Source organism: Bos javanicus, chromosome 20 (genome assembly GCF_032452875.1).
Source record: "Bos javanicus breed banteng chromosome 20, ARS-OSU_banteng_1.0, whole genome shotgun sequence".
Lineage (NCBI taxonomy): Eukaryota > Metazoa > Chordata > Mammalia > Artiodactyla > Bovidae > Bos > Bos javanicus.
This window is the reverse complement of record NC_083887.1, coordinates 3,903,250-3,920,297: the sequence shown is the minus strand read 5'-3', so window position 1 is coordinate 3,920,297 and position 17,048 is coordinate 3,903,250. Positions and strand designations below refer to the sequence as shown.

Genomic DNA, 17,048 nt, shown 5'->3' with positions numbered 1-17,048 from the left:
CATGATCTTCGTTTTCTGAATGTTGAGCTTTAAGCCAACTTCACTCTCCTCTTTCACTTTCATCAAGAGGCTCTTTAGTTCCTCTTCACTTTCTGCCATAAGGGTGGTGTCATCTGCATATCTGAGGTTATTGATATTTCTCCTGGCAATCTTGATTCCAGCTTGTGCTTCCTCCAGCCCAGCTTTCTCATGATGTACTCTGCATATAAGTTAAATAAGCAGGGTGACAATATACAGCCTTGATGTACTCCTTTTTCTATTTGGAACCAGTCTGTTGTTCCATGTCCAGTTCTAACTGTTGCTTCCTGACCTGCACACAGATTTCTCAAGAGGCAGGTCAGGTGGTCTGGTATTCCCATCTCTTTCAGAATTTCCCACAGTTTATTGTGATCCACACAGTCAAAGGCTTTGGCATAGTCAATAAAGCAGAAATAGATGTTTTTCTGGAACTCTCTTGCTTTTTCCATGATCCAGAGGATGTTGTTACATGTTTTTACCTAGACCTCCTCAGTGGTATTGGTGAAATCCCTTCCATCTTTTAGATGTAATTATGTAATTGAAATTTTATCTTTGACACATTTTGTTATGTTAAACCATAAAGTCTTAAAGTGTTCAGCACTTCATATTTTGAGTTTACAATATTGCATCGGCTTTAGCTCTTGTTTAGCTCAGGCTTTGGTGCGACCTCGCCTTATTTCTTGTCTTTACTGTATTACTTATAGCTATGTGCCTTTGGGCAAATCACTTCTGTAAGCTTCAGTCCTCTCATCTATAAAATACAGATATAAGTGCCTGCCTTGGAGTGTGGTTGTATTGATTAAATGTGATGATAACACGTGTAAGTTGCTTACCTGGTCCAAAACACACTTAATAAATAATAGTGCGGATGATTGTATTTCTTAACCTCTGACATTAACAAGTAAACTCCTTGCACCAAAATCTTAAATTATAGATTTCAATCATTTTCTGGATGTAATATTTACTGGTGACATCTTTCTTTGGTTTTTTAGAATACCCTTCTCTTGGGCATATGCCTAATGGAGTTTTGAGGTTGACCTTGATTCAGTAGCAAGCAGCAATAGATTTATTACTCAGACACCAAGCAGTGAGGACATTATTAGTTTAGCGTCATCTCACACCTGACTCATGCCTGTCCCCTTTGTCTGCAGCTGTCAGTGTTACTCACACGGTTACTGAACTGATCATAGACTGACAACCTGAAGAGATCCTAGGATATATGCTCCTTTCTAAATCATCTCCTTTTTTGTTTTCATCTCATCCTCTCTTCTCTTCCCATAATCTTTTTGTTATCTCACCTGTACTCATATTATCTTCCCAGTGTAAATATAAAAGTTCTTTAAAGTTTGAAAGCCGTATGAAAATGTCTTTGTAAATGTGTTTGTAAATAAGCAAGGATTGTGCTGTTTTGGTTTGTTGTATTTAGTGTCAGTGTTGTGTGCATAAAAATTATGTGTTTTTCCATGGCCTTTATTTTTGTGTTTCAAGGAAACAACAAAAAACCTTTTCCCTGTATTTTCTCTTTCGTTTCTTTTTCTAACAGTGGTTCCCTTCATAACTACATTTGTTTTATCTTAATTCCAGTCAGCAGGTCATATTCATTATATTCGTGCCTTGTGCAAGCATAAAATGAGTCTATGCTTTTAAATTGTCTTCCTCTGTTATTGTCAGTGAGAATTCTTTAGTTTTTTTTCTTAAAAGGCAGTAGCGATTGTGAAGAGGGAAGTTGGTGTCCTAAAACTACCTGGGGATTTTATACATGAAGGTGTGTTTTCACTGTGGAAATTATGACTCAGGTAGAGGGTGGTATGAACATGTGCAATAGTGTACTGTTGTGGAAAAGCTCCCTGGATGATTCTAATGTCTGGTGCTTCTTTTCCATAGCCTCCCCATTCTAGAAGAGCTTTATTTTTCATTATTGACACAGCAGTTTTTACTCATGGTCTTACGTTTCTTACAGCTTATTTTCTTTTTCTAGTTTAGTACTGTTTTTTCACTACCTGAAATTCCCCCAAACAGTATTTTGCCTGTGAAACCAGATTATAGATTAAGTGGCTTGCCCAAATTAGCATAAACAGGGTGAAAGAAAGGGAGGTGGTTTTATTTTCATTTTTCACAGAGTCTGGTTCATAGTGGGTTATTCAGATATTTTCAGTGAAAGCTTGTTCAGAAACAATATATGTTTATCTTGTAACGAGGAGGATTTAATGCTCTTTCTTAAATTACTATTTAGAAGATTTACAGGGATTTTTAAAATTGCCTGCTTCCTTTCCCTGCCTTCCATGGAAGGTTCCCTGACTTCCAGAAAGGTTTTTTTTTCTTTGGCATCTACAATTAGTATGTTTTCCAACTCCCTGCAATTCACATGTAAAAGCTCCCTTCTTAACCATCCTTCTGTAGGAGGAGGAGCTGTTCACCACTCCCCAAACACTTTTCTCATATTTAAAGACTTAACCCCAACATTATTCTTACTTCTTTCTCATCACTAAACATTACCAGTTCTTCAGATGAACATTTGAAGGCCAATTTCTTTTGTCCTTTTTCATGCTTCAGGATATGAGAAGTAGGGAGGGTAGGGGAGGGAGGAAGGAAGAGGGTTCAGGATGGGGAACGCGGGTATACCTGTGGCGGATTCATTTCGATATTTGGCAAAACTAATACAATATTGTAAAGTTTAAAAATAAAATAAAAAAAAAAAAAAAAAGAAAATGGTATTCTTTAAAACATACCTCTTTTTTAATCACCTTTAAAATACAGGTGGAAGAGGAATTGTCCAGTTTTTTTTTTTTTATTTTTCCTGGTCTTTCTTACTGCAAAATATATCAAATGTGAATAAATTAAATTACATATAATGTAGTTTAAATTTTTAAAAACCAAGGAGTTTATAAGTATCATTAATGGAGCATTTCTGTATTTAGGAAACCAACATGATAAAAAATCGTGGACTGAGAATCAGAAATAATAAAATACTACCAATTCATGTTTTGAATTGATATTATTTAATTTTCATCCTGTGATAATCACCTGCAACAGTCCCTGTTTTAAACAGCTGAGAAAACTGAAGCACAGGGAGGTTATGTCATTTTTCCGAGGTAGAAGTCATGAAATTGGGTTTTAAACTCCAGTCCTAGATCTAACTAACTAAAGCAGTTAAATTACAAGGTCAAGTCATTTCATCTGTGTTTTCTATGAAGTTACTGCACAAGTAATCTCCAGTGTTAATTCCATATCTACCTTTTTTAGTCCCTCCCACACTATACAGAGTACTTTAAAATGACATAGTTCTATTACTAGTAAAGAGAAATGAGTGGATTCTCTAAGACATGGACAGGCAGGAAATGCATTAGTGTATTAGAGGCCCGTTAAGAAGCAAGTCATGAATTCTGAGTCCTTTAAAGGTCCCTATAAGAATTTGTCATTTAATAAACTTAATTCATGAAGATAAAAGTTTAAGAACAGAAGCATGAACCTCCTGTACATACAGGAGAGAGGGAATTTTTACCAGACTTGTATCTGGAAATGAAACAGGGTCTTAGTAAAGGATCTGATGGCTGACTTATCATAATTAAATGTTGTATCCTTTTCTCCTCTTTATCTTCAAAAAGACAAAAACGATTTGGAGTTACACAACGTAGCTTCATCTGCTCCTCCGCTGCTGTCACCCTTTTTTCTTCAAATAAAGCAACAAAGTCCCTAAAATAGCTGAGGTGGGAGTTTGTCCCTGACTCAGTAGGCTTGTCTCTGAAGAAGACCTCCTTTCTTCCATTCTGGGTGGTAAGAATGGAGGGAAAGAAGGATTTCTGATGTGGTCTCAAGACATATATTGCCTCAACTTCTACTTCTGTAAAGCTGGGTCAGCTAAATAAACCAGATACAAGTGCTGCTGATCTATTCCTCTGTCCTTTTAAGGATCTGGACTTAAAAGATCAGTGTCTTCTTAGAAATGTGGCCAAATGTTCCACAAGCTCTTAGTCATGGTCTAACCTTCATACGACTTTGGTGATGCATCCAGACTAAGTCACTTTTCACCTATGCTTGCTAGAAGAGATGATAGTCTTGGTGCTTCTGAATCCCGGTCTTAATAGCTAATTTGGTGGGATAAGATACCAGAACCTGCTTCTCCTAGAGCCTGATTACCAGACATAAGCTTAATTTAATTCCCACTAAAGAGTTTGCATGAGGGAGCCTGTAACCTGTTAGTTTTGAAAGACTGCTCATAATATCTGGATGAAGGGTAATTTTGATGGCCCTTTTGACATTGTGGTGTTTACAGAGGACCTTGTGAAGCCTAAAGCAGTAGACTCAAACATGATGAAATTGTTTCATCCTTTGTGATACTGCTATTGGTGAGCTCCCCCCACCCCCCGCCATAAGTTTAGTTTTGAGATTTAAAACTTCTTGAGGAGGGAACTGACATTATTGAGTGTTTCTATGAATTCATTATATGTACCTGTCAATTTTGCATGTGTTTTATTATTTAATCCTTAAAACAACTTTGTGAGGTAGATACTGTAGTCCTTGAGGAAACAGACTGACTATGTCTAAGATTAGAATCCAAATTAAAATTTTGGTGTGACAGCTCAAAGCCACTGTTCATTCTGTCAGATATCACTGCTTTTCCAACTTCTGTTCCTCTGACAGACTGAACAGTGGGCTGCCTGAGCCACAGGTCTAACCCAGTATTCTCTCCTTCCCATTCTTTGTTACTTCAGATTCTTTTCCTTTTTAACTGTGTCCAGGTCACTTGTGTGTTGGTCTTCTGTTGCTTTAGGAAGTCATGGTTTTTGAAGAGTTCATGCTTTCTTGGTCAGTTTGAAAAGTGAAGTCAAAAATAAAGACATCCTTTCTCATCCTTGGAAGAAACCCCAAGTGTGATACAAGCCTTGCAATTCTAGCGTACAGCTTTCATGATTAATTTTGGGAGGGAGATTTCTTCTATCAGATTGCCAGTATGTTTTCAATATTATTGATAAATGTTTTCAACACTATTAAGGTATATTGAAGAACACATATTTGAAGTATACAGTTTGATCAGCTTTGACATGTAAACACCCATGACTGACAAAAATTTTAATATCCTCAAAAGCGTCCTTACATAAAATTGATTTTCAACTTTGATTTTCAAATTTGATCATGTAACACTGCAAGTCTCACATGGTAAAAGTTTGAAGACCTAGTTGGTCTTAAACATAGAGGAAAACCAGTGAGGCCTTTGAATGCTTACAAAGATGTCTTTTTTTTAATCTCAAAGACTGCTTGAGAAACAGTAAAGTGTTAGATGTTATGACATTTAAGAAAGCTATTTTTATTATTTGGTATTTAATTTAGTCCTGTCTTTATAATTTTCTTGTGAAATATTTTGCAGCCAAATTAAAAGCAGCCATAGAAAACAAGGAAAATTTAACATCGGAGCCAATCATCTAGATAGAAGATAAATAAAAACAACCTCAAACAATTACGTATGAAATCAGGACAGAAGGTAGTCTTGGCAGCTTTCTTCCTGCCCTGGGGAGCTTTCAGGGCTTCCTGACCAGGGGAAGCAGTGGCCTGGCGGCATTTATCCCTGTGGCCATCTGTCTCTCTGCTAGGACTCGGTTGAGGCCTATAATGATGTTGTGAGGAGGAGGAGGAATAAAAGACGGGTGTACTTCCCACAAAGAACGTTTGGTGAGCAATCTAAGCAACCCTGGCTAGCACATCTTTAGAACAAGTGGGGAATTGTTAGATGAGCTGCACCATCAGTGGTCAGTGGGTGATAATTTAAAACCTTTTGTAAATTGCAAATGCAAACCCAGCTAGGAGTGATTTTTGGAAAGGTTAAAAAAAAATCCTAATGTTACCTACTTTTAGAGTGGTCCCTTCCCTTTTGTGTTTATACACAGGGTTTCTTTAAGGGAAGCTATCCATCTTCTCACCATACTCTGTTTTTTACACTCTCCTCTCAAATATTGTAGATGAAACATTGACAGCAATATGTCCGTTTTGTCACTACATGTGGTGGCTTCAGAGCACTGAAACTTCTTAGTCACCACTTCCTTTTGCCTCCTCTTCTGTATCCTCCTTTGCTTGGTCACTAACAGCACTGGCAAATGTATTTTGGGCTGCACTGTGCCTTGTGATTCACGTTTGGCTTTTCATCCCTCTTGTATTTGTCCTCTGCCTTTTTCCAAGAGCATTTCTTCCTTCTACTAGCCATATCATTAACCTGAGAGTCCAGTAGAGCTATCACAAGCCCTGAAGCCTTATCCGTGTGTCATACATTTACTTCTTCAGGAATCAGATTATTGTACTCTGTTACTCTCTGACCCGGGACAAGCTTACCTGTCTCTTCTTCAGTTTTCCCATTTGTAAAATGAGTATGATAAACTTACTTTACTGGGTCATTGTGAGAATTAAATGTCATTGTATATGAAGTGCTCAGACAGAGCTAGTAAGCCCTCTTTTTAAGTGTTTGCTTTTATGTTTAAGCTTGTACATTCAAGATTATTACTGTACACACTGCTTTTATCTTTTTCCCAATATGCCTCTTCAGTTACCTTTAGATAACTCAATTGAAGTATCTCCCCATACCTGCAGCAGTTAAGACTAAGCAAAGAATCTTGTAACCCTGAATTCTTTATCACTCTCATTTCCTAGTTAGGTGATTTGCCTTTCCTAAACTATCATTGGGCTTCCCTGGTGGCTTAGATGGTAAAAGAATCAGCCTGCATTGCAGGAGACCTGGGTTCAGTCTCTGGGTTGGGAAGATCCCCTGGAGGAGAGCATGGCAACCCCCTCCAGGATTCTTGCCTGAAGAATCTCCATGGACAGAGGATCCTGGCAGGCTATAATCCATGGGGTTGCAGAGAGTCGGACACGACTGAGCACACACACAATCTATCATTAGGTCCTGCTAATTACCACCAATTCTTTCAGATCCATTTCTTTCCATTGTTAGGCAATCATTTTAGCTGGTTCCCCTAATTCCAGTCAGTCACTCTCGTTTCATGCAAATAATAAAAGAATCTTTAGGCTTTGTCTTATTCCCTGGCATAATATTGCTTGGCATATAGTAGGCACTCAATATTTGTAGGAGTGACTCATGGACTGGTATTAGCCACCTTTAGAAATGTTCTATAGTATTAAGTCTCCCTAAGCCTTCTATTAGATTTTCACTGTTGCTGTTTAGTAATTTCACTCAGTTGATTCTGTATTTCACCTCAGCAAAGCCACTTTTTATTCCATACTTACATTAATTCTTATTTCCATATAATTCATATTTCTTGGGATGCCCTTTATTTGTATTGTGTCATGCCTGTAGTGGAGTAAAGTGTTAGCTGTGCCGTCGTGTCTGACTCTTTGTGACCCCGTGGACTGTATGTAGCTTCCCAGGCTCCTCTGTCCATGGGATTCTCCAGGCAGGAATACTGGAGTGGGTAGCCATTCCCTTCTCCAGGGGATCTTCCCGACCCAGGGATTGAGCCCAGGTCTCTTGGATTGTTGGCAGATTCTTTACTGCCTGAGCCACCAGAGAAGCTCCCTGTGTCATGCTTAGAGCACACTATTTTTATAGAGTTTTTTCTTTCTTGGCTCTACCAGCTCTAGTCCCATCACTGCTGTGTGATACCTTGGCTCCTCTGTCTGGTTCTCAGTGTATCAATTTGTATTTAAACCCTTGGTGGTTACACTATGTCTGCTTCCCTTGACTCTAAGCTCCTGGGGATCAGGGGCAGCCTTTGCTTCCTTGTAACCCTCTGTGCTCAGTGCCAGTGACACACCCTAACACTTCCAGGTGTTTGCCAAGTGATGGAGACCACCGTTAGTTTTGTCTTTAATAAAAAGACGCAGGGCCATAAAACGGTGGGGGATTTGGGAATATATTGTTCAGAACAGTTTGAGCCTACAGAGGAGTCATTCTGCTCTGTATAGGTAACTCTGGGGTAGTATTCAGCTCTGGTCTATATTGATTAATTTTTTGATACTTTATGGACTCAGATATTTAATGTGGGTAGAGGGTAATCCATAAAACTAGTCTAAAAATATAATTAAGTAATATTTGACTTCATGGCCTGAATTTTTGGCATATTTATTTTTTAGTTTAATCTAAAACTGGAACATATTTATAATTCAGTTTGCAATATAATTTGACTGGCAGGAGTGAAGAACAGAGTAAACCAGAAAATTTCATGTTAGATAAATTGAAGTTACCTTTCCCCAAAATATCGGAATATAGGAGCTTCTTAGCTGTGGAGTCTGGATAGTTTATTTCCAGCATTATAGATGTGAGGCTTCCTGAGCTGGAGCAAGAAGATATGCCATCCAGCTGTACCTCTTCCATGGAGCTTTTATTCTTACCCATTTGAATCTGAAAACTAAACCCTTGACTTTCTGGGCTGAAGGGCAGGTGGGGAAAGACTCAGCTTTACACTGTGATGCAGAAGTGAGTATTCAGATCTGGGAAGACCACAGTGCCTGGCAGGCTGTGCGTCTGTCGTAAGGGTGCCTTGCGCTGCTGTTCAGCCCTGGACAAGACGCTGCCACAGCGCCTCGCGCCCTCCTTTCTCCGGAGGCTGGAAATGCAGGCTGCCTTTTGGTCAAGACATGATTCTGCCCACAGTTTGACAGCTTTGGTTTGCTTTCCTGTTCTCTATCTCTTGTGGTGCATGAATATGAAGCAGTGTGTGTAAACCTGGAAACCAATTTACAGGTCATTTTTATCCTGCCTCATTTAGCTAATTGAGAAAAGTATTTGAGGTTAAAGAATGTTGCTGGAGGTTGTACACCTAGTTAATAACAAGGCTGGGAGTATCGTCATGGTCTCCTGATCCCAAAAGTAGTGATTTAGCTTGGTCTCTTGGGACTTCCCTGGCATTTAAGACTTCCCGCTTCCACTGCAGGGGGTGCATGGATTTGATCCTGGTCAGGGAACTAAGATCCTGCATGTCATACTGCGTGGTCAAAAAAAGCAACCAAAAAACAAGGTGTAGAATGGTGCCTGTCTAAGAGAACTTTTTTTTTAATAGAATAGTTACGTTAATATATGGGCTTCCCCGGTGGTTCAGTGGTAAAGAATCCGCCTGCAGTGCAGGAGACGCAGGAGACTCTGGTTTGATCCTTGGGTCAGGAAGATCCCCTGGAGGAGGGCATTGCAACCTACTCCAGTTTTCTTGCCTGGAGAATTCCATGGACAGAGGAGCCTGGCGGGCTACGGTCCATGGAGTTGCACAGAGTCAGACACGACTGAAGGATCTTAGCATGCACGCATGTAAATACATGCTCTTGTACCTGTCAGGCTGGTATCAGTGGGATGTGTATCTGAAGTTATTTTCCTGAGAGAGATGATGAGTCTGTAGTGAACTCTCCACCTTTTCTTTGCTAGTTTTCCTAATGGTCAGGCCATCTGAAAGACACTGGTAGGTTTCTTTGCCTTAGAACAAGCCTATATCAAGTATGTACACAGTGAAGTTTGCACAACTGATTTTATAAATAACATTCTACAGTGTGATGGCTGCTAGTTTAGGAAACTGCTGGTGATCACAGCTGGGTTTGAAACATGTCCATCTCTACAGTTTCATAGGAGTGTTCAGATTAATTAGTGAACAGCACAGAGGCTGAACATTAAACACAGAGGAAGGGGAGATTCACGAGTATTGATGCTTGGTGGCTGAGGTCTCACCCCAGCCCATCGTACATAACTTAGAAAGCAGGCCCAGGTCAACGCTTGGTGCGTTGGCGACTGTTCGAATCTCATGTGGAATTCTTTGTATTTTCCGCCTGTTGATAGTGACCACAGAGACTAGGTTATTAACTTACCTGTTCATTGATAACCATTTCTCAGTGTCCCACTTCCCATGTTCATTAGCCTGTGTGTAGTGTTTTGAATATAGATGTTTTTGGTTTTTATCTATATTGAACAAAGGACACATTATGAATACCTTACAATAAAGCATTCATTCAGTATGCCCTCAAGTTCCCCAAGGGAAGCTCTGGTAATTACAATTCAGTTTATAAAGAAATTAACCATGAATATCTTCTTTTAAACCGCAAACACTTTTTATCCCCTCCCCTGAGCAGTGGGTTATAAACTTCATACTTCTTTTATTCTTCCTTTTTAACCCGTAGCTTCTCTGTAACAGATTGACTAATAATTAGGGTAAATAAAACACCTCAGTCACTTCTGTGGTAATTGTGCTAATGAGATTCATATATAAGCCATGAGCCAGTGGCAGCTGGTAAGCTTGTCATCTCTAGTTTGTGATTTCTTTGGACTGAGGTCTTCTGGCAAAGGAAGTCTGGGCATTAAGAGAACCACTCTGGGATGCTATTGTGGCGAATTGGGCTTAGAGATCTGGTTTTTTTGTTTGTTTTTTAAGGTTAACTGATTCGTTTCCTAAAAGATATCCCACTGCAGTTTGAATTTCCCCTTAATTTGGTCTGAGCATTGAAATATTAGTAAATTGGAATTTTGTGTGCTTTTTTTCCTTTTTTAATGAAACTGTAAATTAGGTATAAAATGACTTAGAAGTGTGAGGGTAAGGAGTTAGGGTCCTGGTTCATTTGATAAACACTCAGGTAATTGGGGGCTTCCCTGGTGGCTCAGACAGTAAAGAATTTGCCTGCCACGCAGGAGACCCAGGTCTGATCCCTGGGTCAGGAAGATCCCCTGGAGAAGGAAATGGCTACCCACTCCTCTGTTCTTGCCTGGAGAATTCCATGGACAGAGGAGCCTGGCAGGCTACAGTCCACGGGGTTGCAAAGAATCGGACACAAGTGAGCAACTGACACTTGCCCTTTTTCAGATAATTGGTCATGGGCCATCCATGATAACAGTCGTTGACCACTGACAGAGATTGGTCTTATTTTACATTTTTTTCCCTTTTAAGTGGCAAGCCAGGGAGATGTTTGAGCATTTGCACAATGTAAAGAAAAATGCATTCATTTAGGTTAAACCCTTTTTCATTTCTTCTCTTTCTGAAGGTGCACTTACAGAGTGCTATGATGAACTGGGGAATAGATACCAGCTTCCAGTCTATTGCTTGGCACCACCAATCAACATGATAGAGGAAAAGAGCGACATAGAGACTCTGGATATTCCTGAGCCACCGCCCAATTCTGGGTATGAATCTCAGCTCCGTTTGCGCCTCTCCACTGGCAAAGACCTCAAACTTGTGGTCCGCAGCACAGACACAGTGTACCACATGAAGAGACGACTGCATGCTGCGGAAGGAGTGGAACCAGCTAGTCAGCGGTGGTTCTTTTCTGGCAGACCTCTCACTGACAAAATGAGATTGGAAGAGCTGAAGATCCCAAAGGACTATGTCGTACAGGTTATAATGAGCCAACCTCTGCAGAACCCAACACCAGTTGAGAACTGACCTAGTCCTGTTGGCCGTCCCCAGATCCTTCATGCCCCTTTTTATTGTTCTCATTTCCTACTCTATGGCGTGAAATCTGTTTTCACTGCTCTGAATTCCATATGAATGGATTTAGTTCTGAGGAATTATCAGTGAAAAATTCCATCTGTGATGGAGACCAACAAAAGTAATTAATAAAACACAAAGAGCCAGCCTTTGAGACTCATGTAATTACAATTTTTAATTCAAGAGGCAGTTAAGAAATAGATAACCTTTTATTTTAAAACACCCAACAACTATGTAATGGCTGTATTTAAATGATTTGGACTGTAAATAGAAGATTGCACCCATGAAGAACAGCACCAAGCACCTATGAATACAGAGTTCTCAAATATAATTTCCAGAAATCATCGATAACAGTTATAAAACTTGAGCTTTTTGAAATGGAAACTAACAGAGCAGTACTTGAGGTTCGATAACTTTTCTGGTCTTAGTTCTTTGCTCAAGTCATATTTAGCCATAAAGGCATAGAGACTGGCAAGTTGTGCTTCAGTATTGCTACTCCCATTCTCATGGGTTGAGCTCCTTATTTACGTTCACACTAAATTTTGGTGCCTTTCTAGCGAGTTGGTGGCAGGCATCTTTCTGGAACACTAGGCAATAATTTCGTCAGTGCATTCAGATCTCTGATTTTCAACTGATACTTAGTTGAAAAGTCCATTGTCCTCTTGCTGCATAAGTATTCTGAAATGTCTATATAAGAAGCTGTTTTCATATCCAGGCTTAGAAGGTCACTACTATATAATACCTTCATTGATCTGCCTACTCTGCTTAGAACTTTCAGAGCTAGCTGTGCCCCAGATGCATGCATACTAGGTCAGGGAATGCACAGAATCAATAAAGTAATTATCTTGTCTCCCCCGGTTTGCAGGAAGGGTGTAAGGAAAACCCATTCTGTCTGTGCCTAGGAGAATTGTGCCTGTCTTCAATCTTTCAGAAAAAAAATTTCAAGTCATAATTTACTAGTGAAAAATTTCCTGGCATCACTTAAACATTGGCAGTGAGACCTAATGATGATACGTTGCTTTATACTTCAGTGCTTACCATAATAGCTCACTGTTACCTGTAGTTGTGGTGGATGAGAATTTTCCTCTCTCATCTTTCATAGCAAAGAGGCAAATTAAGAAGCATCGGCAGATTATAAAACTGAAAAATTCCATGGCATAACCTGATTCTTCTGTATAAATTCCATGGCTTCTCAATGGAATAAAGCTGCCAAGGATTGTATTTAATGAGGAGCCTTTTCAAAGTTGGTTCCATAGGTGAGAAGGGGGCTAGCACATACGATGTCCCTGAACCTCTAGGAATCCATGAGATGGAGAAGCAGAGGCAAGCAGGCACTTAACGTGGTTCTCAAATGGGAAATGATCAGACCTCCATACTCATTTTGGATGTGAAGCACCATTATTAATTCAGTGGCAGACTGAAACTGCTATTTAGTTTAAATGTTATGTTTAAAATGTTATTAAATTTCCTATAGCCTGATTAGATACAATATCTATAATTGTAGCGTGTTTCTGAGAGCTTTAACTGTTTCTCTTTTTTATGCAATCATTTTAAAGATTGTGGCTACATTTAATTTAGCTTTGCTGATAATTGAATCTAAATTCAAGAGGGGACAGCAACATTAATTCCAAAGGAATATTTTTATATGTGGAGGTGGAGGTACGTGAGGGTGTTTTAGAATAATGCCCCGTCATCAAAATGTTTCTTAATTTGTTTGCCACATTAAACAGCAGCATCTCTCAAAGTTTGTCAACTGGAGGGAAAAAAATGTTCAAATCTATTTTTCTTAAGTAAATTCGGTGATATAATTATCTATGATTGATAAAAGTTTTTTTGTTTGTTGAGGATTTGAGCTCTGTTAAGAGTTTATTTTATTTTAAAGGAACATATACCTTGAATAACAATTTTCTGGGCATGTTTAACTAACCTAGGTGAGAAAACCATGGTGCTGTTTAATTGTAAATAGATTGATAAAAGATTGGACCAATACTTGATGTGTACAATTTTAGTATGTAGGGTTTTTGTGCTTTTTAAAAAAAAAAGTTCAATTTTTCTCTTTGTCTTTGCCTTTATTCTGGGTGTTTAACTATTATTACTGTCCACAGTAAGGGTAATTTGCTTCTTACTGATAAAACTTCTAAAAAGGTTTTTCCCCTTTTAAAACCTTTCCAGGTCAGTAAATAACAAGTTCATCATCACCAAACCTAGACTCTGCTGTATCAAACCATACATGGGCATTTATAGATACACTTTATTTGCTGCCTTGAAACCTTGGGCTCAGTAGGTTGTTGTTTTTTTCTTTTAAGAATCATGCTGTAAACCAAAACCCATCATTCAGTTTTTCAGAAGGATTATCCATTTTGGATCCAAGTGGCAGGTTTTGATTGTTGAATTTTTATTTAAAATAAGCAGTACGTTCACATGGGAAAAAAATCCGAACATAAAAAAGTCTCTCTTCGACTCCTGCGCTTCATCTCGAATTTCTTCTCTCCAGAGGTAACAGCTGTTCACAGTTTTCTGGATATCTTTAGAGATATTCTAGCACAGTGGTTCTGACACTTCAGCATACATCAGAATTACCTGGAAGGCTTATTAAAAACACAGATTTAAAAAACATACAGATTGCTGGACTCCTCTCCCAGAGGCTCCAAGTTAGTAGGTCTGAGTCGGGGGCGGGTACAAAATTTGCATTTCTGAGAGTTCCCAGGTGATGCTGCTACTGCTGCTCCCAATGTGAGAAGCACTTCTCTGGCGTGTGTGAGTATATTCACCCATCCTGCCTTGTCTTTTTCATAAATAACATACGCTATTCTAGACATTTGATTCTGGTGAATCTTAGAGATTGTTCCCTATAACTTGAGCTAGATCTGCTTCATTCCTTTATAGCTGAGTGGCATTCCATTGTTTGGAGTACCACAGGTCTTTCTAGACTTTGGTACTGTAAATGGTGCTCCTGTGAAATGTCCTTTTCTGTAGTTACATCCTTGTGTCTGTGTACAACCATGGAATACACTGCTGAAGAGGGGGTATTGCAGATCGTCGTATACATACAGAGAGCAGATGCTGAATGGCCCTCCAGATGGATTTTTACCAGTTTAGTGCTGTAGACTATGTCTGCTCTTATTTTCCTATACCCTGACCAACTTTTTGCTCTTTGACAGCCTAAGTGGAAACCTGTGTCATGTGTTTTTTCTTTGAATGAAACTTAGCATTGTACTGTATATTTTAAGGCTATTTGTTATTTTTTTTCCTCCTATGAATTATCTGTTTCCCATTTTCCTAATCCATTTTGGTCTTTATCCTCTTAATTTGTAAATATTTTTTCTATATTAAGGATATAATGCCCTTAATATAGGATTTGTTGTTTTCTATCATCTATCATCATTTGTTTTTGTGTAATTTACCATGTAAAAATTTTGTTTTGCATGGTCAGATCTATCAGTCTTGTATTTTATGGCTTCTTGGTTTTCTTCCTAAGGTCTTACCCACTCTGAGATTATAGAAGAATTTTCAGGATATGGATAACGGCCCCTCTCAGCAGGTGTTTGCCAAGTTGATTTGGCCTTTTCTAGTCCTTGGCATGGAGAAGGCGATGGCACCCCACTCCAGTACTCTTGCCTGGAAAATCCCATGGATGGAGGAGCCTGGTGGGCTGCAGTCCATGGGGTAGCTAAGAGTCAGACATGACTGAGCGACTTCACTTTGACTTTTCACTTTCATGCATTGGAGAGGGAAATGGCAACCCACTCCAGTGTTCTTGGCTGGAGAATCCCAGGAACGGGTGGGCTGCCGTCTCTGGAGTTGCACAGAGTCGGACACGACTGAAGCAACTTAGCAGCAGCAGCATACCCTATTATTTGGCTGTCCCTCATTCTTCCTGCTCCCCATTCTAAAACAATAAAAGGTATGATATCTTCATTGATTTAGAGACCATGCCTGGGGAAAAAAAAAGACATATACCATTGTTGAGTTGCCCTTTATATATTCCAAGAGTGCTCCCCTGGGAAAATGGGAAAGAGAAGACTTCTCTTCCTCAGACCCCGCAGTTTCTCCTTCCAGAACCGCACCCAGGTTGTAAGGCTGTCTGGTAGCAAAAGCTACTGAGGCTGCGTGAAGAGGCAGAAACCCATCCAAGGTAAGCCTGGTGGTGTGGCGAGGCCCTTTCAAATGACGGTTAGTCTCTTGCTGTCATTTCCCAGCCAGATACTGCTAGTCTCTCAGCACAATACTCTTACAGGTGTAGTAGTACCCAAACCTATTTCCAGAGGCTCTTCTCCTTGGAGAATTAACTGTTCACCAAATCAGAGGAGAAGAGCATTGTTCTAAGTGAGACGCTCTCCATCTTCCTGGTCTTCACAACGGTTCTTGAGACCAATCCCATTATCCCCGTGTATAAACCAGAAATCAAGAGATGTGTGTTTCGGGGGACTTCTTGGTGTTTTGCTAGTTCCATTTCGTTTTCATAGTACCATTTTGGGGAAGAGAGAAGGTTTGGTTTCCAAACATGACTCATCAGTATGTTATTAAAATCTCATAACTATTAGAGTAAATATAAAGGATGTTCATAGTGTAACTAACATGATCTCAGTTATTACAACTTTGACTTAATGAATGACAGTCTTTGATAAGCAGTACTCTTGTCTGTTGCATGTTGACAAAGTAATGTTGATGATTATTAAGTACTCTGAATGCTGTGGTCGGTTATATTACGTGGTGTATCCTTAAGAAATCCTTGGTTTATAGGAAATGGGCTGCATTCCTCCAGTCACCAAACTTGTCCCTCAAATCTGTGGACGAAGGAGATGTGGTAATTACCATTATGCAGAAGGGGTTTCTGAGCCAGTGAAATGTCAGCTTAAAACTTAAACAGGATCTGCTAGGACTGAGGTGAGTTAGATCAGTTGTTCTAAGCATAGGCATCTAACTGACCTTGAGTCTGAACTCCGGTCCTACCACTGTGAGTCATTAAGAACCTTAGGTAGGTAAGAGTTCACAGGGTTAGGAGGATAAAAAAGCCATGTGTCTAAAGCCCCATGCCTTACCCATAGCAAGCACTTACTGAATGGTAGTTAATATTTAATACCACAGTACAGTCCAGTAGGGAGGATTCACAAGTCCCATGCTAAAAGCACTTAAAAATTATTCAAGGCATTACTTACACAAAAAATTAAAATTATACAAGGACATGTAATAATTATCGTACCCTAGTAGATTTGGTATAATTGCTTAAGCACCTAATTCATCAAAGAGCAATTCAAGTTCTAGGAAGAACACAGTCCCCATATCCTTAAAAGTCAATATTCCTTACGCGTGGAGGAGCATTTCCATTTTGAAGTTTGTTTTTAGCCTTAAGGATTGGGAGAATAGAATTCTGAAAGTATTGGACTACTTGTGGCAAATCTTAGGAAAGCATCGTCTTCCAACTGCTTAGCTCCAGGAAGAGCTGGTAATTGATACACAGGGACCTGGTAGACAGGATTGGTCTGAAAAGCAACAGCAGAACTGGGACATGTCAAAAAAGAGAAGTGATTACATGACTATGAGTCATGTGAGGCCTCAAGGTTAATAAGGTTAAGAATCTGTGGATTGAAGAACACTCAACCCTCGTGTGTAAAAATCAGAGATACTCAC

General features: G+C 39.4%; 1 protein-coding gene across 1 annotated transcript in view; it reads left to right on the top strand.

Moving 5' to 3' along the window:
- Positions 1-13,469, top strand: part of UBTD2 (ubiquitin domain containing 2) — a 60,214-nt gene extending 46,745 nt beyond the window's left edge. The window contains exon 3 of the mRNA XM_061393209.1: positions 10,975-13,469. Within this exon, the coding sequence (XP_061249193.1) occupies positions 10,975-11,372 (398 nt within the window). The 3' untranslated portion in view covers positions 11,373-13,469. The remainder of the gene's footprint in view (positions 1-10,974) is intronic.
- Positions 13,470-17,048: the final 3,579 nt, after the last annotated feature.